At 37.9% G+C, this 27,644-nt stretch overlaps 1 protein-coding gene across 4 annotated transcripts in view; it reads left to right on the top strand.

Annotated features, from left to right (window-relative positions):
* CMC1 (C-X9-C motif containing 1) overlaps positions 1–27,644 on the top strand; it is an 80,223-nt gene that overhangs the window by 34,657 nt on the left and 17,922 nt on the right. The window contains exon 3 of one of the 4 annotated variants that reach the window (XM_068558261.1): positions 873–1,013. The exons of the other annotated variants lie outside the window; for them this stretch is intronic. Within the exon in view, the coding sequence (XP_068414362.1) occupies positions 873–1,013 (141 nt within the window). The remainder of the gene's footprint in view (positions 1–872; positions 1,014–27,644) is intronic. 4 annotated transcript variants of the gene reach the window in all.

Genomic DNA, 27,644 nt, shown 5'->3' with positions numbered 1-27,644 from the left:
GTTTCTCTCTTCAAAGAAAGGTGTTAGTTAGTTTTTTTTTTTTTTTTAAAAGCTCCCAAGGTGATTTCAATGTGCAGCCAAGGTTGAGAAACAGGGATTAGCCAAAGGCACAGGCTTGCCCCTTAAAGCAGCGTATAGTAATGAGCCATATGGGTTTTACTCCGTTCTCAGGTCATTTTGAATATATTAAAATTACCTACTTCACTGCCCGGGGTACTCTTTTTCGTATTAACGATATATGTTTTGGTTGTTCTGTTGTTGTAGCTATTCTTAGTTTTTGTGTGTATGTTTTCTGTTTCCTGAATTTTTATTTCCCTTACTTCCGTCATGGAGGTTGAGCCCCAAATTATGTAGGCCAGCGTTCAAATTCTTTTCCAGAGCACCAAAGATTCTTAGCAAACTCGTCATAGGAAGTGATAAACCCAAGTATACTTTTGCAGTCTTCAACCCCTATCCCCTTTTATCCTGTAAATTACATGGCTACCCCCTTTCCCTCTTTCCTGTTAAGAAAATCGCTAACCTCATGGCACACAAACTTCACCCTCTGTAATGGTCTCTCTGTGTTTCATCAGCACAGTCTTTGGTTTGTCAAATTTCAAATCTAGATTCTAATCTACGTGAGCAGAGATTTGATTTGTGGTTGTCTCAGATCCCTGAATTCACAGGATATCATGTGAGTAATTAGTTTACAACTTCAGTTAAGACAGTTATTGTGACTTGGAGATGCGGTCCTTAACCAACCTGTGCCTGTCCTCTGCCCTCCCCACTGTGGTGGTCCTGGCCCTGAGCACAGCAGGTGAGGAGCCCCCGGTGATGCCCTGCTGGAAGGCAGGCCTTGTGTGACGACACATTTACACTCAAAAACTCTACAGGAGGAGCTTCAAGATGGCGGGAGAGTAAGACGTGGAGATCACCTTCCTTCCCACAGTTACATCAAAAATACATCTACATGTGGAACACCTCCTACAGAACACCTGCTGAACACTGGCAGAAGACCTCAGACCTCCCAAAAGGCAAGAAACTCCCCACGTACCTGGGTAGGGCAAAAGAAAAAGGAAAAAACAGAGACAAAAGAATAGGGATGGGACCTGCACCAGTGAGAGGGAGCTGTGAAGGAGGAAAGGTTTCCACACACTAGGAAGCCCCTTCACTGGCGGAGACAGGGGGTGGCGGGGTGGAAACTTCGGAGCCACAGAGGAGAGCTTAGCAACAGGCGTGCAGAGGGCAAAGCGGAGAGATTCCCGCACAGAGGATCGGTGCCGACCAGCAGTCACCAGCCCGAGAGGCTTGTCTGCTCACCCGCTGGGACGGGTGGGGGCTGGGAGCTGAGGCTTCGGCTTCGGTCGGATCGCAGGGAGAGGACTGGGGTTGGCGGTGTGAACACAGCCTGAAGGGGGCTAGTGCGCCACAGCTAGCCCAGAGGCAGTCCGGGAAAAAGTCTGGAACTGCCGAAGAGGCAAGAAACTTCTTCTTGCCTCTTTGTTTCCTGGTGCACGAGGAGAGGAGATTAAGACCACTGCTTAAAGGAGCTCCAGACACTGGCGTGAGCCGCGGCTATCAGCGCAGACCCCAGAGACGGGCATGAGACGCTAAGGCTGCTGCTGCAGCCACCAAGAAGCCTGTGTGCAAGCACAGGTCACTGTCCACACCTCCTCTCCCGGGAGCCTGTGCAGCCCGCCACTGCCAGGGTCCCGTGATCCAGGGACAACTTCCCCAGGAGAACACACGGCGCGCCTCAGGCTGGTGCAACAGCATGCTGACCTCTGCCACCGCAGTCTCGCCCCACACTCCGTACCCCTCCCTCCCCACAGCCTGAGTGAGCCAGAGCCCCCGAAGCAGCTGCTCCTTTCACCCCGTCCTGTCTGAGCGAAGAACAGACGCCCTCAGGCGACCTACATGCAGAGGCGGGTCCAAATCCAAAGCTGAACCGCGGGAGCTGTGCGAACAAAGAAGAGAAAGGGAAATTTCTCCCAGCAGCCTCAGGAGCAGCGGATTAAATCTCCACAATCAACTTGATGTACCCTGCATCTGTGGAATACCTGAATAGACAACGAATCATCCCAAACTGAGGAGGTGGACTTCGAGAGCAACGATATATATATATATACTTTCCCCCTTTTTCTGTTTTTGTGAGTGTGTATGCGTATGCTTCTCTGTATGATTTTGTCTGTATAACTTTGCTTTTACCATTTGTCCTAGGGTTCTGTCTGTCCGTTTTTTTTTTTTTTCTTTTTCTTTAGTATACTTTTCAGTGCTTGTTATCATTGGTGGATTTGTTTTTTCGGTTTGGTTCTCTTCTTTCTTACTTTCTTATTTATTAATTACTTAAAACATTTTTTTAATAATTATTTTGTTTTTTATGTTAATAACTTTTTAATTTTATTTTACCTTTTCCTCCCTCCCTCCCTCCCTCCCTCCCTTCCTCCCTTCCTTCCTTCTCCCTTTTATTCTAAGCCATGTGGATGACAGGCTCTTGGTGCTCCAGCCAGGCATCAGGGCTGTGCCTCTGAGGTGGGAGAGCCAAGTTCAGGACATTCGTCCACCAGAGACCTACCAGCTCCACGTAATATCAAGTGGCAAAAATCTCCCAGAGATCTCCATCCCAATGCCAAAACTCAGCTCCACTGAATGACCAGGAAGCTACAGTGCTGGACACTGTATGCCAAACAACTAGCAAGACAGGAACACATCCCCACCCATTAGCAGAGACTCTGCCTAAAATCATAATAAGGTCACAGACACCCCAAAACACACCACCAGACGTGGACCTGCCCACCAGAAGGACAGGATCCAGCCTCATCCACCAGAACACAGACACTAGTCCCCTCCACCAGGAAGCCTATACAACCCACTGAACCAACTTTAGCCACTGAGGGCATACACCAAAAACAACGGGAACTGTGAACCTGCAGCCTGCAAAAAGGAGGCCCCAAACACAGTAAGTTAAGCAAAATGAGAAGACAGAGAAACACAGCAGAGGAAGGAGCAAGGTAAAAACCCACCAGACCTAACAAATGAAGAGGAAATAGGCAGTCTATCCGAAAAAAATTCAGAATAATGATAGTAAAGATGATCCAAAATCTTGGAAATAGAATGGAGGAAAGACAAGAAACGTTTTAATAAGGACCTAGAAGAACTAAAGAGAAAACAGACAATCATGAACAACACAATAAATGCAATCAAAAATTCTCTAGAAGGAATCAATAGCAGAATAACTGCGGCAGAAGAACGGATAAGTGACCTGGAAGATAAAATAGTGGAAATAACTACTGCAGAGCAGAATAAAGAAAAAAGATTGAAAAGAACTGAGGACAGTCTCAGAGACCTCTGGGAGAATATTAAACACACCAACATTCGAATTATAGGGGTCCCAGAAGAAGAGAAAAAGAAAGGGACTGAGAAAATATTTGAAGAGCTTATAGTTGAAAACTTCCCTAATATGGAAAAGGAAATAGTTAATCAAGTCCAGGAAGCACAGAGAGTCCCATACAGGATAAATCCAAGGAGAAACATGCCAAGACACATATTAATCAAACTATCAAAAATTAAATACAAAGAAAAAATAATAAAAGCAGCAAGGGAAAAACAACAAATAACATGCAAGGGAATCCCCATAAGGTTAACAGCTGATCTTTCAGCAGAAACTCTGCAAGCCAGAAGGGAGTGGCAGGACACATTTAGAGTGATGAAGTAGAAAAACCTACAACCAAGATTACTCTACCCAGCAAGGATCTCATTCAGATTTCATGGACAAGTTAAAACCTTTACAGACAAGCAAAAGCTAAGAGAATTCAGCACCACCAAACCAGCTTTACAACAAATGCTAAAGGAGCTTCTCTAGGCAGCAAACACAAGAGAAGGTAAAGACCTACAATAACAAACCCAAAACAATTAAGAAAATGATAATAGGAACATATATATCGATAATTAGCTTAAATGTAAATGGATTACATGCTCCAACCAAAAGACATTGACTGGCTGAATGGATACAAAGACAAGACCCGTATATATGCTGTCTACAAGAGACCCACTTCAGACCTAGGAACACGTACAGACTGAAAGTGAGGGGATGGAAAAAGATATTCCGTGCAAATGGAAATCAAAAGAAAGCTGGAGTAGCAATTCTCATATCAGACAAAGTATACTTTAAAACAAAGACTATTACAAGAGACAAAGAAGGACACTACATAATGATCAAGGGATCAATCCAAGAAGAAGATATAACAATTGTAAATATTTATGCACCCAACATAGGAGCACCTCAATACATAAGGCAAATTTTAATAGCCATAAAAGGGGAAATCGACAGTAACACAATCATAGTAAGGGACTTTAACACCCCACTTTCACCAATGGACAGATCATCCAAAATGAAGTTAAATAAGGAAACACAAGCTTTAAATGATACATTAAACAAGATGGACTTGATATTTATAGGACACACCATCCAAAAACAACAGAATACACTATTCTCAAGTGCTCATGGAACATTCTTCAGGATAGATCATATCTTGGGTCACAAATTAAGCTTTGGTAAATTTTAAGAAAATTGAAATTGTATCAAGGATCTTTTCTGACCACAATGCTATGAGACTAGATAACAATTACAGGAAAAAATCTGTAAAAAAATACAAACACATGGAGGCTAAACAGTACACTACTTAATAACCAAGAGATCACTGAAGAAATCAAAGACGAAATCAAAAATACCTAAAAACAAATGACAATGAAAACACGACGACCCAAAACCATGGGATGCAGCAAAAGCAGTTCTAAGAGGGAAGTTTATAGCAATACAGTCCTACCTTACGAAACAAGAAACATCTCAAATAAACAGCCTAACCTTACACCTAAAGAAATTAGAGAAAGAAGAACAAAAAAACCCCAAAGTTAGCAGGGGGAAAGAAATCATAAAGATCAGATCAGAAATAAATGAAAAAGAAATGAAGGAAACAGTAGCAAAGATCAATAAAACTAAAAGCTGGTTCTTTGAGAAGATAAACAAAATTGATAAACCATTAGCCAGACTCATCAAGAAAAAAGGGGAGAAGACTCAAACCAATAGAATTAGAAATGAAAAAGGAGAAGTAACAACTGACACTGCAGAAATACAAAGGATCATGAGAGATTACTACAAGCAACTCTATGCCAATAAAATGGACAACCTGGAAGAAATGGACAAATTCTTAGAAAAACACAACCTTCCAAGATTGAACCAGGAAGAAATAGAAAATATGAACAGACCAATCACAAGCACTGAAATTGAAATTGTGATTAAAAATCTTCCAACAAACAAAAGCCCAGGACCAGAGGCTTCCCAGGTGAATTCTATCAAACATTTAGAGAAGAGCTAACACGTATACTTCTCAGACTCTTCCAAAATATAGCAGAGGGAGGAACACTCCTAATTTCATTCTACAAGGCCACCATCACCTTAATACCAAAAGCAGACAAAGATGTCACACAAAAAAGAAAACTACAGGCCAATATCACTGATGAACATAGATGCAAAAATCCTCAACAAAATACTAGCAAACAGAATCCAACAACACATTAAAACGATCATACACCACAATCAAGTGGGGTTTATCCCAGGAATGCAAGGATTCTTCAATATATGCAAATCAATCAATGTGATACACCATATTAACAAATTGAAGGAGAAAAACCATATGATCATCTCAATAGATGCAGAGAAAGCTTTCCACAAAATTCAACACCCATTTATGATAAAAACCCTCCAGAAAGTAGGCATAGAGGGGACTTACCTCACCCTATTAAAGGTCATATATGACAAATCCACAGCCAACGTCATCCTCAATGGTGAAAAACTGAAACCATTTCCACTAAGATCAGGAACAAGACAAGGTTGCCCACTCTCACCACTATTATTTAACATAGTTTTGGAAGTGTTAGCCACAACAATCAGAGAAGAAAAAGAAATAAAAGGAATCCAAATTGGAAAGGAAGAAGTAAAGCTGTCACTGTTGGCAGATGATATGATAGTATACATAGAGAATCTAAAGATGCTACCAGAAAACTACTAGAGATAATCAATGAATTTGGTAAAGTAGCAGGATACAAAATTAATGTACAGAAATCTCTTGCATTCCTATACACTAATGATGAAAAGTCTGAAAGTGAAATTAAGAAAACACTCCCATTTACCATTGCAACAAAAAGAATAAAATACCTAGGTATAAACCTACCTAAGGAGACAAAAGACCTGTATGCAGAAAATTATAAGACACTGATGAAAGAAATTAAAGATGATACAAATAGATGGAGAGTTATACCATGTTCTTGGATTGGAAGAATCAACATTGTGAAAATCACTCCACTACCCAAAGCAATCTACAGATTCAATGCAATCCCTATCAAACTACCATGGGCATTTTTCACAGAACTAGAACAAAAAATTTCACAATTTGTATGGAAACACAAAGGACCCTGAATAGCCAAAGCAATCTTGAGAAAGAAAAACGGAGCTGGAGGAGTCAGGCTCCCTGCCTTCAGAGTATACTACAAAGCTACAGTAATCCAGACAGTATGGTACTGACACAAAAACAGAAATATAGATCAATGGAACAGGATAGAAAGCCCAGAAATAAACCCACGCCCATATGGTCACCTTATCTTTGATAAAGGAGGCAAGAATATACAATGGAGAAAAGACAGCCTCCTCAATAAGTGGTGCTGGGAAAACTGGACAGCTACATGTAAAAGAATGAAAATAGAACACTCCCTAACACCATATACAAAAATAAACTCAAAATGGGTTAAAGACCAAAATGTAAAGCCAGACACTGTCAAACTCTTAGAGGAAAACATAGGCAGAGCACTCTGACATAAATCACAGCAAAATCCTTTTTGACCCAGCTCCTAGAGAAATGGAAATAAAAACAAAAACAAATGGGACCTAATGAAACTTAAAAGCTTTTGCACAGCAAAGGCAACCATAAACAAGATGAAAAGACAACCCTCAGAATGGGAGAAAATATTTGCAAATGAAGCAACTGACAGAGGATTAATCTCCAGAATTTAGAAGCAGCTCATGCAGCTCAATATCAAAAAAACAAACAACCCAATACAAAAATGGGCAGAAGATCTAAATAGATATTTCTCCAAAGAATATATACAGATTGCCAACAAACACATGAAATGAAGCTCAACATCATTGATCATTAGAGAAATGCAAATCAAAACTACAATGCGATATCACCTCACACCTGTTAGAATGGGCATCATCAAAAAATCTACAAACAAAAGAAAAAAAAATCTACAAACAATAAATGCTGGAGAAGGTGTGGAAATAAGGGAACCCTCTTGTACTGTTGGTGGGAATGTAAATTAATACAACCACTATGGAGAACAGTATGGAGGTTCCTTAAAAAACTAAAAATAGAACTACCATACGACCCAGCAATCCCACTACTGTGCATATACCCTGAGAAAACCATAATTCAAAAAGAGTCATGTACCACAATGTTCATTGCAGCTCTATTTACAATAGCCAGGACATGGAAGCAACCTAAGTGTCCTGTCGGCAGATGAATAGATAAAGAAGACGTGGCACATATATATAATGGAATATTACTCAGCCATAAAAAGAAATGAAATTGAGTTATTTGTAGTGAGGTGGATGGACCTAGAGTCTGTCATACAGAGTGAAGTAAGTCAGAGAGAGAAAAACAAATACCGTATGCTAACACATATATATGGCATCTAAAAAAAAAAAAGGTCATGAAGAACCCACAGGCAAGATGGGAATAAAGACGCAGACCTACTAGAGAATGGACTTGAGGACACGGGGAGGGGGAAGGGTAAGCTGGGACAAAGTGAGAGAGTGGTAGTGTATATATGGACATATATACACTACCAAATGTAAAATAGATAGCTAGTGGGAAGCTGTCACATAGCACAGGGAGATCAGCTTGGTGCTTTGTGACCAGGTAGAAGGGTTGGATAGAGAGGGTGGGCGGGAGACGAAAGAGGGAAGAGATATGGGAACATATGTATATGTATAACTGATTCACTTTGGTATAAAGCAGAAACTAACACACCATTGTAAAGCAATTATACTCCAGTAAAAATGTTAAAAAAAAAAACTGTCTACAAATTGAGTTAAAATTTTTTTCTAGTTAGCGAGTATAAGGTATATATACAAGCATGAGAGTTGGTCCTTTAAAAATCTTATTTGTATTAAAAAACACACATATATGACTTATCAAGTTATTACGTTATTATTGTAATCTTGTATATCGTCCAGGGAAATTCTCAGTTCATTCTGTTAACTCTGGTCATATATGTATATTAGACTCGTATATGCCCAGTTTCTGAGTTTCACTAAAAAGAGGCTGAGTCCAATATACCATTGTTGAGTTGTATAGGTTAGTGTCCTTGGTAGGTAATATTCTTTTCACATTGATACAATGACTCTTTTTTTGCTATGTCAGTGTTTTGAGTGGGCCTATTTGAATATAAACACTTCTGCCTCACAATGCAGAGTCAGTTTAGATGGGCAGCGGGGAAACCTCTTCATGTTTTTGACCTTGAAGGAACGTTGGTTTTCCTATGAGTAGTGGGTTATAGTGGGTAATTTATAGGGTTAATTATTGTTGAGACTGGATTCTTCACCTTTTTCCCTACACATTTTAACGTGCCATTTAATGAATGTAAAGTTATGCTAAGCATTCATATTAAATAGACTTGTTAAGTATGTCTTTCCTATCTGCTACATGGTTCCTACTGAGAGTGTTAATATTCAAATATTCATTTATGATGGCGTTTATTCGGGAATATGTCTAATAAAAATATACCATATTCTTCATCTTTAAATTATCACTGTTAAAGAATACATTCCATAATGATATTTTTCAGTAGTGGATGGAATATCTCAGTTTTCTTCTATTTCCCTTTCGTTTTAAAGGAAAAGTTCCAAGGTCATGGCATCTGTAAACTGGTTAGGAACTGACATATACTATGGAGTAAAAATTGAAGCTGAGTTGCCCTCTAGGGGTTCAGTTTTAACACAACACATTTTGAAATAAGTAATGAGATCTTTGGGGGAGGGGTCCGTCTGCTGAATGGGGAGTCTGTTCATTTTCTGTGTCGTGTGACTAGTCAGAGCAAGCTGACTTCGCTAGTGAAAAGGAGAATGTCCCGGTTTTGTAACCTACAGGCAGTTTAATCAAACATCCTTTTTGGGATTTTTTGGTTTGCTTTTAAAGTCAGAGCATGTGTGCCAGACTAATCCAACCATCAACGTATTTTCAAGAATTATTTGGTGATTGATCCACGAATTCTTTTCTGATGCTCCTCTGCCTCCTCAGTGTCACCTCTTAAGCACTTTTAGGTCAGCTGCCTTCCCTCTTCTGCCCAGACCCAGCGCAGACCCCAGTGAAGTGGTTTAATTGTGAATCTTTATTCTCTCAGGATGTGACAATGAGATTTCAGTGGCATCTTTGTGGACTGGGTCTCCAGCCTAAATGGTGCCCAGCTTTACATTGCTTGAGGTCCAGTTCTCTTTGGACTCTGTCTCTGGCACAAAGTGCTCTACGGTGTAATTGTAGAGTTAGGCTCTTTACTGTTTAGAAAGCGGGAGCAATTTTTTTTTTCCATTATTGAAAATGTTAACTGAACTTGGACTTGAGTAAATGGTAAATATGGAATTTATTTTGTGTGTAGATATTTAAATGTTTTGTATATTTCAGCACATTTGTATATCAAATATAAAAATTCACATGGTTATTGATATATTTTTAACACGTTAGTGTGTACTGTGTGTGTGTGTGCATGTATGTTTTAATAATGCTCTTTGATTCCCTTTGAAGGGTGCTATAAAACTTTACTCCTTTAAATATATATTTTTCACCTCTGTAGTTATATTGAGATTTTCCATTCTTTTTCTCATGGTTATGGAAAAACCTTGATTACTAACTGTCAGAACCTATTTTTTATCATTAATTTGTAATTATTTTTAAAGTTCAGGATTTATCTGTTAATTATTTTAATACCTGAAAACTCATTGGATTTTGATATATATTAAAATATTAAATTGGCTGTGCTGTAGATTTGTGCCATCCAGTTTAGTAGTCACTAGTCACAGGAGCTACTTCATTTTTCTTAGTGACACTACCCACACTTCACATGCTCACTAGCCACATGTGGACTGTGGCTGCCATATTGTATAATCCAGACACTAATCATCATCATCACCACTGCAGAAAGTTTTATGGGACAACAGCGGTATAGATATATGAATCATCTTCTTCACTGTATTTTTTAAAACATCTTAATACTGGTAGTTACCTGTGTAAAATGAACTGAAATGTATAAACATTATATGCCTTTATATTTTCTTCTCTTTAATCAAAAGAATATTTTGGAAATAACTGTAATTGAAACGGATCACACATGAAATACTTTTACCTTTCTATTTATCTTAAAGATCAGCCTTTATTACAAGCTAAGTGATATCAAATGCTGTAATAAAAACTATATATTTTTGAAATACGTAAATATATCTACTTTATCTCCATCTTGTGGTAGAAATATATGGAAATCCTGTTCGTAAGAATATAGTTAAACTGTATACATCTTTACATTGACTTACCCTGCTCTTTCTCATTACTGTAAATGAATTAAGTGTTTATTAACAAAGTTTTAGGTCTTATTCAAGGAGCCAGTTAAAAATAATTTTAGATTTTATAATTACTATTAAGGGGGAAATCCAGAACTACAGCTGCCATTCGAATATGTTGGAATATTAAAACAAAGAATACAAACATTTTAGTCATGGTTGAGAGAAAAACAAATATGAGAGCTTTAGCTGCTTATGTGCAGATGTAGTTTTTGTTGTTAAAGAGGATTATGGTAAATATGTTTCTGTGATAAATCTATGAAGTTTCATGAAATTGTTTCTTACTGCCACATAGTTTTTTAAAAAATACCTTTGATTTTTAAAGTTTCTAGTTTTTGAATGTACTCAGCGGTTTTGTGGATAATTATCATTGTAAAATTATTTTTGGAAGTAAATTTTAAAATGAGCATTAAAACAATTTGTAAACTATAGCATTCCATATAAATACATAAAATTATCTTTTTAAATCCTAATATGAAATATCAAAGGTTTAAGAACATACTTGTAAATCAGATTTATTTGAATCAGATTTATTTAAAAATTTTTAAATTAAATAATTTAAAAATATTTCTTAAAAAAGTTTTTAACAGATTATATTTAACCTAATATTCTTAATTTTTATATTCTTTTAGCTTAAGTGTTTTTTTTTTTAGTTAACTAATATAATTTACAAAGCAACATTAATTTAGAGTTAAGTTTTTATATGGGAAAGTATGAATGCTCTAGGAATTCTGAAAGAAAATTTTAGTTAAATTCCAAGAATTTAGGAAGAATTTTATGCCAGAAATAGACTTTTAAGCTAGGTTAGATTTAGATAGCTTTTTTTTGTTTCTTTCTTTCTAAACTCCATTTGTTTATCTTATTAACTATTAGGGAAGAAATAGCCTATAAACGGGTAACATCTAAATAACCTATTTAGAAGGTATCCGGAATAGGTGTTAAAACATGAAAGCTGAATACAATGCAGCATTTTTTGAGACAGTGACCAGAGATTAGCCTAATTATAAGACTAGCTTAGGACCCTGTTTTGGTGCTCCTTGAAAGCCTAGCAAAAAACTCTAGACCTAATATAATAGAAAACAGGGATTTCCATGTAGCAAAGCTTTTTATTTAGGGAAATTCTGTGATCTTAGAAACTTAGCATTAGATGGAGCTTTTGAGGTTAACTAGTCCCAGTTCAGGAATCTTTCCAACAATATATGAGACTTTCCGTTTTCGATAGCTCTGCCCCAGTTCAGACTTTTATTATTTACCTCCTCCTGCATCTGATTGTTAGTTTTTTAGAAAACATCATTCTTTTAATAAAAATTATAAATTCTCAATTTATATAATGTAAGGAATATAGAAAGTATGAAACCTCTTCCACAAAATTACCCTAAATGTCAACATTCACAAATACAGGTATCTCTCTGTGAACATATATGGAAGGAATTACAGAAAATACATGATTTTTAAAAGTTGAATTTAGCAAAACAAAACTAAACTGAAAGATTTGCTGAAGTTCAGGTAAAATTTTCTGGATTAAAAAATGTATTACTTCCAAATTTGCATCAGATATTAAGAAAAGATTATATAAAAACCATTAATAAACTTGTCATTGTGTTTTTTAAATTTCATATTCTAATTATGAACAGTATTGAAAATATTATTATACTCCCTCCACATCCTGACTTTTAGGGTCCCGGTTTTTGTAAGTTGTATTTTTACATGGTCTCAATTTATAATACTTCTTTTCTATAACTATGAATTCAGTGCTCACCACATCTTCTCCTCGTTGTATTTCTTTGTTTTGATCCATTGCTTCATGGGCTGGATTTCATTGTCACATAGTTTATTTAAGAAGAATCTTTCGGTTCTAGAATCCTTACTATCATGTTTGGAAATGACTACTTGTTGCCTTATACGTGTGTGACATGTAGGGTGGGTGTAAAATTGTTGGGTCATGTTTTTCCCCTCAGAACTTTGTACATGTTGCATTCATGTTTTATGACATTGGTTGTTGCTCTGAGAAGTCAGAGGCCAGCCTGACTTTGGTCCCCGCCCCACCTTGCAACCATCTTGCCATAGATGATTTGATTTTTTGTGTTTGGATAGTAGAAAAATTCTTTCTTTATCCCTGAGTTTGGCATCTTGGTTGTTTATTGCTCTGTATCAGTTCTTTCTGGAATATACTGTGTCCTTTTGCTTTGTAGATTCAATTCTTCATGTCAGAGAACTTTTCTTAAATTGTCATTTAAAATATCTTTTTTTCTTTTCCTTTTTTGAATTGTCTACCTCTAAGATGCCAGTCATCCTTGGAACTTTGACATGGGATTAACACTTGATGTTATTTGCTGCATCACAGATTACGCCAAACTCAGTGGCCCCAAACAGCACACATTTATCATCTCTCAGTTTCTGTGGGTCAGGACTCAAACAGGGCGTGGGTGCCAGGAGGCTGGGATCTTTCTAGGCCACCTTAGAAGCTGCCTACAGTAATTGCCTACCACGCCTTGGTTTTCTCTACCTTTGCATGACCTTTTTAAATTTTCCTCTGTATTTATGATGATTATCCTAAGTCATTCTTGTAAAATCTCTCACTTGAATTTTAGCTGTGTCTACTCTATTCCCTATTATTTATTACCACTATTATGGGTTTGTTTTGGTCTTCAGTTTATATTTTTATCTCTTTCATCTCACTCTATTTTATCAGCCATTCCTTGAAGTCTAGCTTTCTTGAATTTATGTTTTATGAAGTTCTTATGTAGTGTGACATCTGAGATGAATCTTCTTTTCCTTAGGGTGTGTTTGCAGAGTTGCCCTGCTGTTTCTCTGAGAAGTTGTGGGTTAATTCTCTGTAACACTCCTGCCACCTTTTTCTGATGTTTCTCGTCCCTCGTGGGAGCCTGGAGGGAGGGGAGAAGGGGCTCGCAGGCCAGTGCAGTGTTTCTGTTAAATAACCCTTGGGGCTGTGTCCTCTTTCCTGTGGGGTTGCCTCTGGGTGCCCATCTCTGTTAAGTGGGGAGCCTGGGGAATGGCAGCCCTGGGGGTTCTTCTTCCCCTGCTGGGTCCTCTGAGGGGCTGAAGGCTTTTATTCTAGAGGTTTTGTTTTGTTTTTTTCCTTTTCTCTAGGATTCCCGTTTATACCCTTAGTCTGCTTCTCTCAAGGATGAGGGGTGCTAGTAGTGTGAATTCTCAGGACTTTCTTAGCTCATTTTCTCTGCGCAGTGTGTTCTGGGGGTAGAGTTGGGGTGGAAGCTGGGCTGAGCCTTGCCAGAGTCTTTTCTTTCTTTCTCAACTATTCCTTTTTAAATTATGGTATAAGACCATAGCTATACCTTTTTTCTTTATTGTGGAAGCTAGCCAATGTTTCCTTTTTTTAAACTACTTTTGTTTACTTTTTTTGAGGAAGGGCTTATGAGCTTGAAATATCCTGCAATTTGTAGCCAGAACTATCCTCAGTATCTATTGCCTGAATTGTTTTCTTAGCGTATAGACTAGATTTCTCTATCTAGAAAATTTCCTTTCCTTCCCCAACTTTACCCTAAGTGTTGCTGCTGGGTAGAGCTTGCTGAAGTGTACGGTTTGGTCCATGTCATTCTCCACTGCCTGTAGGGTCCAGTCTAAACTCTTACATTTAAGGTCTTCCAGGATGTTACTTAAGCCTGCTCTACTAGTCAGAGTCTTGCTTTTTTTCTTGAGCTTCGGCTCTGGCTAAATTTAAGTATTTCCAGTTTCCCATACATACCCTGGGTCGGTTTCCAAGATGTGGCCAGTTCATAACATGGCATGTGTACCCCCGCGGTTTTTAGACCTCCCAGTCTTCTGATCCCTTTCTCTAGGAACATGCTCATTTGTCCAGATCCATCTCAATGTGTGGTCCCCAGAGAAGAGCACAGAGAGGCTGTGAGCTGCCACTGCGATTGTGACACTGATATTAATACGAGTGGTCCAGGTGTTCTGTCGTTTTTCATATCATGGGATCACATTGACTTTATCTGTCATTCTCTTCTAAAATTTGAATGTTTTAAAATGTAAATGCAGGAATTTGTATTTATTCCTGAGAAATTTCACCTTTTTTTTTTTTTTTACAAGATTTCCTTAACTGTAGATGTTTTGTTTTTTGAAAATTATTTATTTATTTATTTATGGCTGTGTTGGGTCTTCGTTTCTGTGCGAGGGCTTTCTCTAGTTGTGGCAAGTGGGGGCCTCTCACTCTCGCAGCCTCTCTTGTTGCGGAGCACAGGCTCCAGACGCGCAGGCTCAGTAATTGTGGCTCACGGGCCTAGTTGCTCCGCGGCATGTGGGATCTTCCCAGACCAGGGCTCGAACCCGTGTCCCCTGAATTGGCAGGCAGATTCTCAACCACTGCGCCACCAGGGAAGCCCAGAAATTTCACCTTTAATCAGAGGAGACATTAGCAGGAATTGGTGATTGAAGAGGCCCCTGAAGAGAAGCCTGATGACACCTATGAAAATTTGGTTTCAAATGATTTGCCAGAAGCAGTGAACTTGGACGCCTTAGGTCTGAGGTAGATGGTTGTGACATATCCAGCAAGATACCCAGCTTTTAGCAGAAATTTGCTTTAGTCTTAGGTTTCTAATGTAAGGCATTACAACAAGGCTTTAAAACAAAACATACACCTTTTCAAAGTATTCTTTTTCTTAACTCAAAACCCTGTTTTGAGTCCTGTAAAATCTGTGTTCATTTTTTCCCTAAGACCTTTTATATTTTGTACGTATGATTAAATTGGAACTGTGTGGATTTCAACTAAGGGAAGAGAATAATTTGTTTTTAAGATCTCATTTTGATTGGGTAAAATAATTCTACGTATTCATAAGCTGAAATAAAATATTGTTGTCCACATCTTAAAACAAATTGGGTAAAATAAATGTAAAGTTAGTGATTTTTTTTTTTTTTTAAAAGGTCTTTAACCTTTTTAAAGGTTAAAGTTCTGAGTTCTTTTTCTACTGTTGTAGAGGATAAGAATTAGCGTGGCCCGTGGCTTTCAAAATATTTTTTCACCCGGCTGATGGTAAGAAATACATTTTAAAGTACAACCCAGTGTATACATACGTATGCACTTTTGTGTTTATGTATGTGTTTATATAGACGAAATGCACGGTATACATTATTTCCTCTTCTCTTTCATTTTTAAAAACAAATGTTGTTTGCAGTCTGCTAAATTTTCATGATCCACTAAAGGGATACAGACTTCAGTTTGCGTTAGGCAATAGATAAACCTAAAAAATTTTCATGTAAGTAGAACCTGGTTTTCCCTTTGTCTTACGTGACAGTTTGGAAGTGTTTTGTTTTTATTTCAAATTGGTCCTTAAGAGTATTTTTCATGTTTCTATATTACCTGCTGTTTTGAGAAACTGATTCTTAAAAAACCATGGATAAATTATTTAGTAAAAATGAACTTAATTTGTAATATGTGCAGTTCCTCTCAAGTGTGTTTGTTTTTTTACGTTTGGGTTCATTTCTTTTTGAAGGAGGAAGAGTTCCTTCCCCATAAACAGAGCCAGTAGTTCGGAGACAGAAATGAAACTGCAGTGGAGTGAAAAGCAATGATAGATTCATTTTGAGATCTGAATAGAATCCAGGACCAAGTGGGTTAGGAACAGACTGTTAGAAATCTGAATTCCTATCTCCCCCAGCTGTCCCAAGACTCAACAGGCCAGGAATTATGCATATATTCAGTTAACTAGAATGTGACAGGTATGCCCCATGAAAAATGTAATGGGGAAACTCCTTAAATGGTTGGTCGATTACCATTGTAACCGTGTAATATTTTACACTAAAACCAGAAGACCCAGGAAATAACTCTTTCTATTTGACATTAAAAAATATGATGATTCTCTGGTTTTAAAGTTTGTACATTTTGCGAAAGCTCTTTTTAGCTTAATGTCAGCAAAGCAGCTGCTGTTTGAATTTACTTTGCAAAACACTGAATTATTCATTTCCATAAACAAAACTTCCTTAGTAATTATTTAGCATTAATTTATTTCTCTTTATTTCAATCAACCCTGTTGACATTCTATTTTAAAATTAAAAATATTCTTTGTGGAATTTAACGAATACAACTCTGTGTCAGCCACTTTCTCTACTTTCTTCTGTTCCTATGACAGAAAATTACCAAATCCTTTTTTATTTTTATATTTCGAATATTTTATATTTTACTTTAATTTTTACTGTTTATTTTTATTATTTTAATGAAAGTTACTAATAAGATATAGACCAAAAGTAAAAGTCTTATTTAGCAGTATCTTATGTAAAGTAGCTTCTTAAGACCAAGCCCCATGTATTTGACCTGTTAGATTTTGCCATAATGCATGAATATAATGAACAGCTATTATATTGGATTCTGACAATGTAAAATTATTAGAAATATTTAAAATAATTATTCATTTCATCATTTGTACTCACAGACTGTTTAATAGACTATTTAGTAGGAGAAGAAAGGTAAAGATTGTAGTTTTGCATTTCTTGGGACTCTTCCATCCATCTTTGCAAACGTGGAGACAGCCCTTTAAATTTCCTGCTTCCTCTCTGTAGTCGTGGTGAGGGCTCCCTCAGCCCTTCAGACTCTTATTATAGTCAGTGCACTTGCCCTCCTGGGCGATCACCACTGCCATGTGATGTTTGTTGTATTTTTCCATAATTGCTGTTTAGTTTTACATGTCATTGCTCTGCTGCTCCATTGGAAACTTCTGGAGGACAGCAAACAAACTACTTGTTAGCTTACTAAATGTCTGGTAATATAATAGAGGACGAAAAGAATCCCCATATTTATTTTATAAAGTAGTGTCCGTCCAAATGAAGCACCCTTCTTAGCTCAGGTGCTTCTTGGAGCTCACAGTCAGAGAGGTTCAGCAACCCACACGGAATCCCTCCAGCCCAGGCTTGGAGGGGATGTAGACTTTCAGTGAAGGGCCCATTTCGATGCCCTGTTGTTGGTTCCCAAAAGGAATGTTCTCCATCCATCATGGCCTTGTGGGACCGTAGAAAGGCTGAGGTCTGTAGAATAGGAGGTGGGGGAGTTAGTTAATTCCTCTGTTTCTAGGGCTGCGATGCTATTTAGCATTAGTAGGAGACTTCTGCTTTAGTGGTTGTTGAATGAGTGATGGTAGGATTTGAGGGGATTACCACGTGTGCGTATTTACTCTGGAGTTGAAGTGTTCATAAGAGTCTTTCAAGCTGGTGACACAGACCATCAGCCTTCACCAGGAGCCACTATGCAGACATGTGTTTTGTATTTTGTGTTTCCTGTGCATGGTGTCTTAGAAAACAAAGTTAACCGAGCTACTTAAAATTGTGAGATTTTACATAAAACAAAAATTCTAGCTTTAAAAAAACATGAATCCTCAGATCTGGGATGCTGTTGCCATTCCTGCAAGGCAGACAGTATCTGGAATAAAGCAACAGCTGCCCCTTTAAACATGGGGCATGTACACTGGTTTAGTAGTCTTTGTGCTTGCACTGTGATTTTATATACATATGAAATATATTATAAATATACTGTTTGATATTATACATATATAATACATTATATGTATATAATGTTTATATTAGAAAAATATTTCTCTGAAAATACGCTTCAGTTGTAAGAAAATCCAACTGAGATGTCTGTGTGGTTCAAGAAAAATAGGACAGAGTCTTTCATGAAAGTCAGGAATATTCTTTTGTGTCTGACATGCAGATGGTCCACCTTCCATGCAGCACAGGCAGCCGCAGCCTCAAATTCTGCAAGTCTTTGGAGAGTGTCATATCTTAACAGATTTTGGTTTTCATGCCCCTAGTTAGGGTCTATAAGTAACTTGTTTGGCTGTTTCTCATGGGATATGAATTTTGGAAATATAAATTTCCAGGTTAATTTACATAGTTCTTTGGTTCCTCAAATTCTTTCCTATGACATGGTATCTAAGACACGAGAAAAGGTACACCTAAGGTAAGTAATACCTATGAATTATTTAGTACGTAGTAATAACCTATTTTATGAGGTTTAAATATAATAGATAATAAATATATACTTCATATATTTTATATAAAATCTTTCTAATAAAATATTTTGAATATTATATATAACATAATGTATATAATGAGCAGTGTTTGACATGCCTTAAGTACTCTAAATCATATTATTTTCAGTTCTAATAAATAGTACATTTAGCTGTGATTTTGCTTTCTTAAATGTATTGTTTAAAATTTGCAATTTTTCTGTCATTTTCATCTGAATTGTTGAGTTTGCTAACAAACAAAACAATACTTTCTGTTCAGTTGACCCAACAAATGGGCTTTCCTCTTCTCCCGTCTTGGATTTGAAGAGTGTTCAAGAGTGAAAGGGGAGGAGGATCTATCTTGTGTTCTCTTTAGTTGTGTAAGTTACAGATGTGTCAGCCTTTTGTCATTTTAGGATTCACTCATTTTTACCCTGCTCAGTACATCCTGCTTTTTCTAGAAAAGTCATAAAAGTGATCTGGTTGTTTTTAGGTGTGCATGCTTTTTGGAGGTGGCTGTCATGGAAAGAGGATGACCTGAGAAGAACTGTTTCTTTTCTTTGCCCACCTTGTAAATATCTGTGCCCGAAACAAGACTCCCCTCCGAGAGCAGTCCGTAATAAAAGCACATTCCTAACTATTTGAGATGATAAATCGTGAAGTTTGTTTTAAAGAAGTCAAGTTTACTTTATGTCAATTTTCTATTTGCCCTGTATAAGATATATTTAATTACTTTATTCCATCTCTGTGTTCAAATTAATCAGATTCTGACTACATATTGGTGCTCAAATTAGAATAATTCTTTAATCAACTGTGTCATCCATGCCATGGTAGACTAGAATAGAAAAGCTACTCTTGGCATATTGAAGACGTGCACATTTTATTTCTATTGTAATTTAAAAGTAAAATCAGAAATATTGATTTCTACTTGACTGGAGGGATGATTTAGTTTGAATATCAGTCTGATCTTAATCAGGTGAGAATTAATTGAGTTGGAGGTATTAGATATTCAGTGATGTTAAGCGAACCATGGTCAATCTAGAGAGAAGCTTTCTTTTGTACTATGTTAGAATTATCAAATAGCTCATGCACCACCATGTTAAATCATCTTTCCATGTTCATCCTCTACCTGCTTGTCTCATTAAATGCACCACTAAATTCATTCTGTACCCAGTCTAATGTTTAAAGTAGCAAGCTAATAAATCACAATTTAATAGAAAATTAAAAGCATAATAATTTTGTCATAAAATGCTATTGTTGTCAGAATTTTCTAATTATATATTTTCTAGTACCTAATTTAAAAAACCAAGTGATAAAACCTCTGCTTTTCAAGTAATACCTGGGACTTAAAAAAAAAATCTTAGCTTTACTCTTTTTTTTTTTTTAAATATTCAACATTGCAAGAATCAAGTGAGCAATACAGAAAAATTTTAATGTTTATTTCCAGAAATAAAAATAGAGTATGTAGCATTATATCGGTCTACGACATGGCATGGGCTTTTTATTTATTTTAAGAGTGTGATAGCAATATCATAAGTGTTGTGAAAATATAAATGGTGAGATAACACCTCCATAGGACTCGCCCTTAAGTAGTAAAATTGTAAAGTCTTTAAATAAACTGCAGCCAGAACGGAAAGGATGGATTTGCCTTGTTAACTAGGGATACTACACTTATTAAATGCCTCATTAAATTTAGCATCACATGTCTTCTATTCTTTTTTTCCTCTTTAAAACTGAGAATTGGGACCGATTTATTAGCAAGGGAGCACGTGTTATCAGTGTCAGATTTCTTCCATTTTGGCAGTTGGTATGACTGTGTTAAATTAAAATAAAACCAGCAGTGTGACTTTTGATGGTGTCATTTTTACCTTGGACGACTGCTTCACTTGTCATTCGTGGTATGGAAATAGTTGGATCTCTGCAGCTCTATATTTTGCAAAAAGGAATGACCACATTTGTATTTGAGAACAGTTAGCATCTAATGAAATTAAGCCATCCAGGCAGAAGTATTCGTCGAGTGTGATGAACGGGGTGTTCTTCTTGAGAGAAAGAGGGGTCCCCACCCTGTTGTCGCTAAGCAGCAATTCCGGGAAAAGGGAAAAGGGTTGTTTAAGAAAAAAATCAAGAGATGACCTTTCACTCTGCGCATCAAAGTCAAAGCTCCTTTCTCCCCTCTCCTCTACCCAAAGGTATTACTTTCTTCTCTTTCTTTTGTTTAAATTACATTTTGTAAGGTTGACACATCGACAAACTACCAAAATACAGTAGGAACGTGTTTCTGCAGTTCTCCCCCCAGGCCCCAGGTTTCCTCCTAAGACCACCACCACCACCAGTCTCTTTCATATCCTCCCCCCAACCCACCGTTCTGTGTTACACAAGCATCTGTCTGTATAGGTGCACATGTGTACACATATGTGTGTGTGTGTGTCCTTGCTGTTTTCACTTTGAGTCTTGGAGATCATCCCTGATAGTGCACTTTCTTTAGCGGCCAGATAGTGCTTTGTGGTTTAGTATTTCTACTCTGGCTGTTGGTGTGACTTAGATTAAAAGAAAGCTGATAAGTGGCTTTGAATGGTGCCAAATGCTATTTTTTACTAATGTGAAGGTATTTTTTGCCTCAGCTAAGAGAACACAGGATGAGGAATGGCTAGTGATATGCCATTCTTTTAATGATTCTCTGCAAATGATTTTTGTTATGTATTTATTTTCATTAAGAAAGACATAGCCTGGTGTGATGAATTGGGAGATTGGGACTGACATATATACACTTACATGTATAAAATGGATAACTAATAAGAATCTGCTGTATAAAAAAAATAAAATAAAATTGAAAAATTCAAAAAAACGAAAAAAGAAAGGCATAGCCATAGTAATTTTTATATTTTAGTTGTCTCCTGTGTTTGGACATGAAGAACTTACTGTCTTTTCAAATGCTGTGTCTTAAGGGAAATGCCAAGCTGTTTCAAATCCTTTTTTGGAGCAAAGCAAAGGTGTTAGATACATCAGTAAATCTGACAAACCAGCAGACTAGGAAGAGGGTGAGCAGGTTTTGTCAATAATCTGGAAACCACATCCAACAAGGAGGGAGCAGTGTTCACCTTGGCTCTGAGCCAGGAAAAGGAAGCGATAGGAATGCTATTGTCTGTAGTATTTGATGGGAAGGCAGCAGCAGGAGACTTAACTCTAGTTTTCCAGGCAATAAATCCCCCCCTCCATGCACACACACACCCCAATGAAACTGGCTACCTTGTGAGATAAGGAGTTTTCTGTCCCCACAGTGTTTACACAGTGAGATGATTAGAAAGGACTTTCTGAATTGAGGAAGGGTTTACGGTTTCTAAGTCCTTCCTCCTCTGGCCATTTCCACCCCAGAAGTCTAGAACAAGGTCCTTTCCTGGACCCTCCATGAGTGGTGGTGAATGGTCCCCATTGACCCATGCTTATCCCCAGAATAGTCTGTAAAGCCACCTCCTAGAATGGGAAAGTACAACAGGCTGGTTTACTGCTTGCATTACTTGCGTTACTTACAGCATTGATACTGCTGCTGTGTAATCCTGCTTCTTATTAGGGGATGGCAAGGAAGCCCGGAAGGCTCCATGTTCAGAAAGGGGCTGGCTTCCTTGTTGGTTGCTCTGTTGGGTGTGTATTCATGAATAGGTCTTTTAACTTTGGAGGCTGGGGGGCGGGCAAAGAGGGAACATGTAGCAAAAATGTGTGGTGTAAACCAGACTCATTCACTTAATTTCTCTTGCTTTGTCACTTTCTAAATCCTCCCCCTCTGTCATTGTTAATAATACTCATGGATTTTCCTATCTGGGGAGACTGAAAGCCTTTCTCACGTGCAGTTTTTTTTAGGAGTTGGGGTGATTTGGTGCTTTCCTTGGGCACACTAGGCTGTGCTAACGTCTACCTTTCCAATTCTGATAGCACTTAGAATCCCAAGCACAGAATTCAGCATTTCATTGTCTACTGTTTGGAGAAGCCACTTTCTAATGTGTAAAATCCTTATTTTAAATATTTAAATATGTTTTATTTGAAATATTTAAATGTTTTATTTTATATATTTAAAAGTTTTGTTTTAAATATTTAAAAGTTTTATTTTAAATATTTAAATATCTTTTATAGGCATTCTGGAAAAGGAGGTGTGGAGCCAGAGGGTGAGGTATCCGGTGTTATTTTATTTTAGGTGATTGCTCAGGAGCAAGAAATCAGAGCCATAAGCTGTAGCTTTATTTTTTTCCCTGTGGTGGTGACTGGAGGGGCTGAGCCATCCCCACTCACTTCCCGGTCCCAGTTGTGACCTCATGTGAGGTGACTGGTGGGGCTTACAGCTCTCTTGTGACCCTGGGGATTTCTGCTGGGTGTGGAGGATTTTCCTGTGTTCTGATTGTGGAAAGGAGTAAGTGGGATTCCATAGTCGTTACAAGTATTTTTCAGGAATTAAAGAGGCCTGGCTCCAGGCCAGTCCTTGTCACACTGTGTGTCTTGGAAATGTGTGACGTCACCTACTCAAAGCTCAGGTTTCCTTGTCTGGTAAATGAAGATAATAATAGTGCTTATCTGTTATTTGTAAAAATTCACGTGAGCTAATAAACATAAAGTACTCGTGTCTGGTGTATAATAAATACTCAGTATATTTCAGTGGCCATTATTATTTTGATTTTATTGCTATTACTATTAACATCTTTAAATACCTTGCAAGAAAAAATCATGAAATCACATAGGAAAATGGAAAAACAAAAAAAGGCCACCTGAAATAGTTTATTCTAATGGAGATATAGACCCGGCTCAGCATTAATGTATTATTGCCCTTTGTTCTCCATAAACAGAGATCATCTCTGTTCCAGGTGCTACATACTAAGGGCTCCTGGTCGGAATCACATTTTATTCCCATTGAACTTCCCTTCCAGTAAATGGAGATAAAGAATCTGAGCGGCTCATCACCAGCTGCCTGTCTGCAACTCACCTGAAGTACAGGGAACTAAACATGTCCAGGACTGTCTTGTTCAAAATGGCAGCCACTGTGCACATGTCACTTTAATTAACTTAATTAAAAAGAAAAATTCAGTTCCTCAGTTGCATCAGCCACATTTCAAGTGCTCAGTAGTCCCCTGTGGCTAGTGGCTACACTATTGGAAAGTGCAGAGAACATTTGCATCATCGCAGGAAGTTTTACTGGACCATAGAAATATAACGTGAACTATATTTATAATTTTAAACTTATAGTAGCCCTCATTTTTTAAATGTGACATTAATTTTAAAAGGTAAAAGTAATTTTAATATTTAATCTATATAGTAAATAAATATTATCTACTTAACATGCAATCAATATAAAAACTATGAACAAGATAGTTTATGTTACTTTGTCCATCCTAAGCTCCCACAATCCAGTATCTTTTACACCAACAGAACGCCAAAATTAGGAGTAGGCACATTTCAAACCTTGCTTGGTAGCCACGTGTGCAGGGTTTAGAGGGTTACAAACCCAAGTTTACCCAGTGAAGACACAACTGTTTGGTATTATTGAATTGCTTTGTGCATCTATCACTATATTATAAACACATTGAAGTTAGAGACCCTATTTTGTATTTAATGAACACCTGATTAAAGAAATAACTGTCCTGGAAGTAAAAGTTGGAAATAAAAGCTATGTTTAATGCATCAGTGATAAGGAGCAATGATTTTTATTTGTTCTAATCCTCTCTCTGACCTTATGTGAATCAAAGATATTTCTGGACAGCAGAATTTCATAAAATGTTAACATAAAAACCAATAGGTGATTTTCACTCCTCATCTTAGCATTCAACAATAATGACCATGCCTTCTTTAACCCAAACTGTCCCAGAAAAGATAGTCATTTGTGGATACCTTTTATTTATTTATTTTTATATTTAAAAATCATATGCAAAAAAATTTGCAGAAGAACAAAGGGAGAGTGACCTTAGAAATTTTAATAATAATTAAACATAGCAAGTCCCAATTTTTATTCTGTGTTTCCCTGTTATGAAAGTTTTATACTTGAAATTCATATTCATAAAACTCGAAGTTTTATATACAGTGTGTTTGAATGAAACTAACTATTCATTGTGGACCTGGAACACACCTATCTTGTCAGTATTGCTCCAGATTCCAGCACACCTCCAGTCAGTCCCCCTGCACCAGCAATCCTGGTTCTTATGCTTGCATCCATAAAATACGACGTTTTTGAAAACTTTGATGGCTACTGATTTTTTTTGACGAGAGGATAGTCATGTTTTTTGCTCCATAATTTCAAAAATTTTTAGTTTTTTGACTTATACGTCCCATAAATACTATTTCCTTCTAGTCATCTTTGTTTATAAGCCATCCTTAGGCATTTGGGTCACATACACTTCAGCATAAAAGATGGGGGAGTACACTGCCGTGTGTCCCTAGCACGTGGGATGTACATGTTCTTGTTACAGGACGCCACGTGCATGAGACGTCCCTCTTGTCAAATGACTGATGGGGTGAGTATGCCATATTTCCTTTTTGTCCTTCAAAGTATGTTATTTACTCATCAGGTCCTGATTTTGAGAAAGTTCACCTGGGATATTGTCATCTGAAGATACTAGTCTGTGGTTGTGTTTATAGATCTGTTTCACCACCGTCATCAGAGTCTGGAGTGCTGCTTTCAGTTCTTCGCATTCATCTTCTGATTCATCTAATACGTGGGAATCATCTTTTTGTCAGTTTTCTTTCTTCTACTACAGGCAGTGTATTAGTTTACTATCACTGCTGTAACAAATTATAAACATTTAGTAACCTAAAACAGCACAGATTTGTTACATTACAGTCTGTAGTTCAGAAGTGTGACACAGGTCTTCCTGGGTTAACATCAAGATGTTGGCAGAGAGACTTACCTGGTTGTCCAGTGGTGAAGAATCTGCCTTCCAATGCAGGGGAAGCAGGTTCGCTCCCTAGTCAGGGAACTAAGATCCCACATGCCGCGGTGCAACTAAGCCTGCGCCACACAACTACTGAGCTCATGCGCCTCAACTAGAGAGCCCATGTGCTGCAAACTGCAGAGCTCACGCGGCCTGGAGCCTGCGTACCACAACTAGAGAAGAGAAAACCCACACGCCACAACTAGAGAGAAGCCCGAGCGCCATGATGAAGAGCCCACACACCACAGCTAAGACCCGATGCAGCCAAAAAAATAAAAAGTAAAATAAAATTAAATAAATAAATAAATAAAATATTAAAGAAAAGAAAAGATGTTGGCAGAGCTGCATTCCCTTCTGGAGGCTCTATGGGAACCTCCATTTCTTTGCCTTTTTCAGTTTCTAGAGGCCTGTTTTAGCTCGAGCTGCTCTAACAAAAATGACATAAATGGATGACTCATGAACAACAAAACTTCATTTCTCACAGCTTTAGAGGCTGGAAGTCCTAGATTAGGGTGCCAGCACAGTTGGGTTCCTCTTCCGGGCTGCAGACCTTTGTGTCCTCACATGGTGGAGAGCAGAGAGCAAGCCAGCTCTCCCTTGACTCTTACCAGGACATTAACCCCATTTATGAGGACACCACCCTCCTGACCGTATCTCATCCTAACTACCTCCCAAAGGCCCCGCCTCCTAATATCATCATGTGACAGGGTAGTGGGGGCGCAGTGGGGTTTCAGCACATGGATTTTGTGGGGACACCAACATTCAGTCTGTTACAAGGCACCCAGTTTTTTGACTGGCATTCCTCTTTTTCCATCGTTAACAGCCAACAGGATAACCTCCCTCTGACCCTACCTCCATCATCACGTCTCTTTCTCTTCATCTGTGCCTCCCTCTTCAACTTTCCAGGACCCTTGTGATTACTTGGGCCCCACCCGGATAATCCAGGATAATCTCCTTATTTGAAGGTCAGCTGCTTAGTAACCTTAATTCCCCTTTGCCATGTAACCTAACATATTCACAGGTTCCAGGGATTAGGATTTGGGCATTTTTGGGGGCTATTCTATCTAACATAATCAGAAAGTGAAAAAAAATCTCAAATCTCAACTGTGTTCAAGGAAAGCAAAAACCAAAAGACTACTTTTATGTATTCATGAATGATGGTGTAATACATCAAGCAGTACAATAAGAAAACTGATAAAATAATGGTTTATTTCACTGTGGCATCATTTTTCTAGGTGATTCCATCATTTTGTTTACATATTATTTTAGCCTAGGGAATAATTGCTGAGTCATGATGAAATAAGTTCTAGGATAATATAGTAAAATGTTTCGTTAAGATCATTAAGAGTCTATATTGTGTCTTAGCCTTATACAAAGATGCAATGAACCTATATAATTGCAAGATAGAAATGAGTTTTATTGTATTGTAAAATATGTCTGTTTTCTGTGGTTTTTTGGAAGGCCTCTAAGAAAAAATGAAAATCATGAAATATCTTTAAAATATTGGTTAGAGCTACTCATGAAAGAAACTCAGAAATTAAAATTGGGTCCAGTGGACCCTGATCTCTATACAGAGGGTCAGTGTCTTGGTTCCCTTGCCTTCTGTGATGCCCCAAGGTCCTTTTGTCTTCCAGTCTCCTCTCTTTCTCTGCTGGACCCTTAAATATTGGCAGCCCAGTGGTTACCCAGGGCCTCTTTACTTTTCATTATTTTTAATAAGTTACTACTGTCAAAACAGTGTCTTCCAACTTGCCTCAGCCCCGTAGAGCTGAGTGCTTTCTGGAGAGTCTACTTGGATATTTCAAAGGTCCCCCAGCTGGATGTGTCTGAAACTCGGCCTCATCTGTTCCCCGTCTCCCTCCACGGGCTGCAGCCAAAACAGAACAGTGTCATATGTGTTTCTTTTCTGGTGTTTTTGAGTCATCAGACTGCGCCGTCTGCTCCCAGTGAGAAGTGTAGGCCAGTGGTCCCCAACCTTTTTGGCACCAGGGACCGGTTTCGTGGAAGACAATTTTTCCACGGGCTGGCGGGGATGTGATGGTTCAGGCGGTAATGCGAGCGATGGGGAGCAGCAGATGAAGCTTCGCTCGCCCGCCCGCTGCTCGCCCGCTGCTTACC

This window comes from Eschrichtius robustus, chromosome 12 (assembly GCF_028021215.1).
Source record: "Eschrichtius robustus isolate mEscRob2 chromosome 12, mEscRob2.pri, whole genome shotgun sequence".
Lineage (NCBI taxonomy): Eukaryota > Metazoa > Chordata > Mammalia > Artiodactyla > Eschrichtiidae > Eschrichtius > Eschrichtius robustus.
The sequence above is the reverse complement of the archived record's forward strand: the minus strand, read 5'-3'. Positions and strand labels throughout refer to the sequence as shown.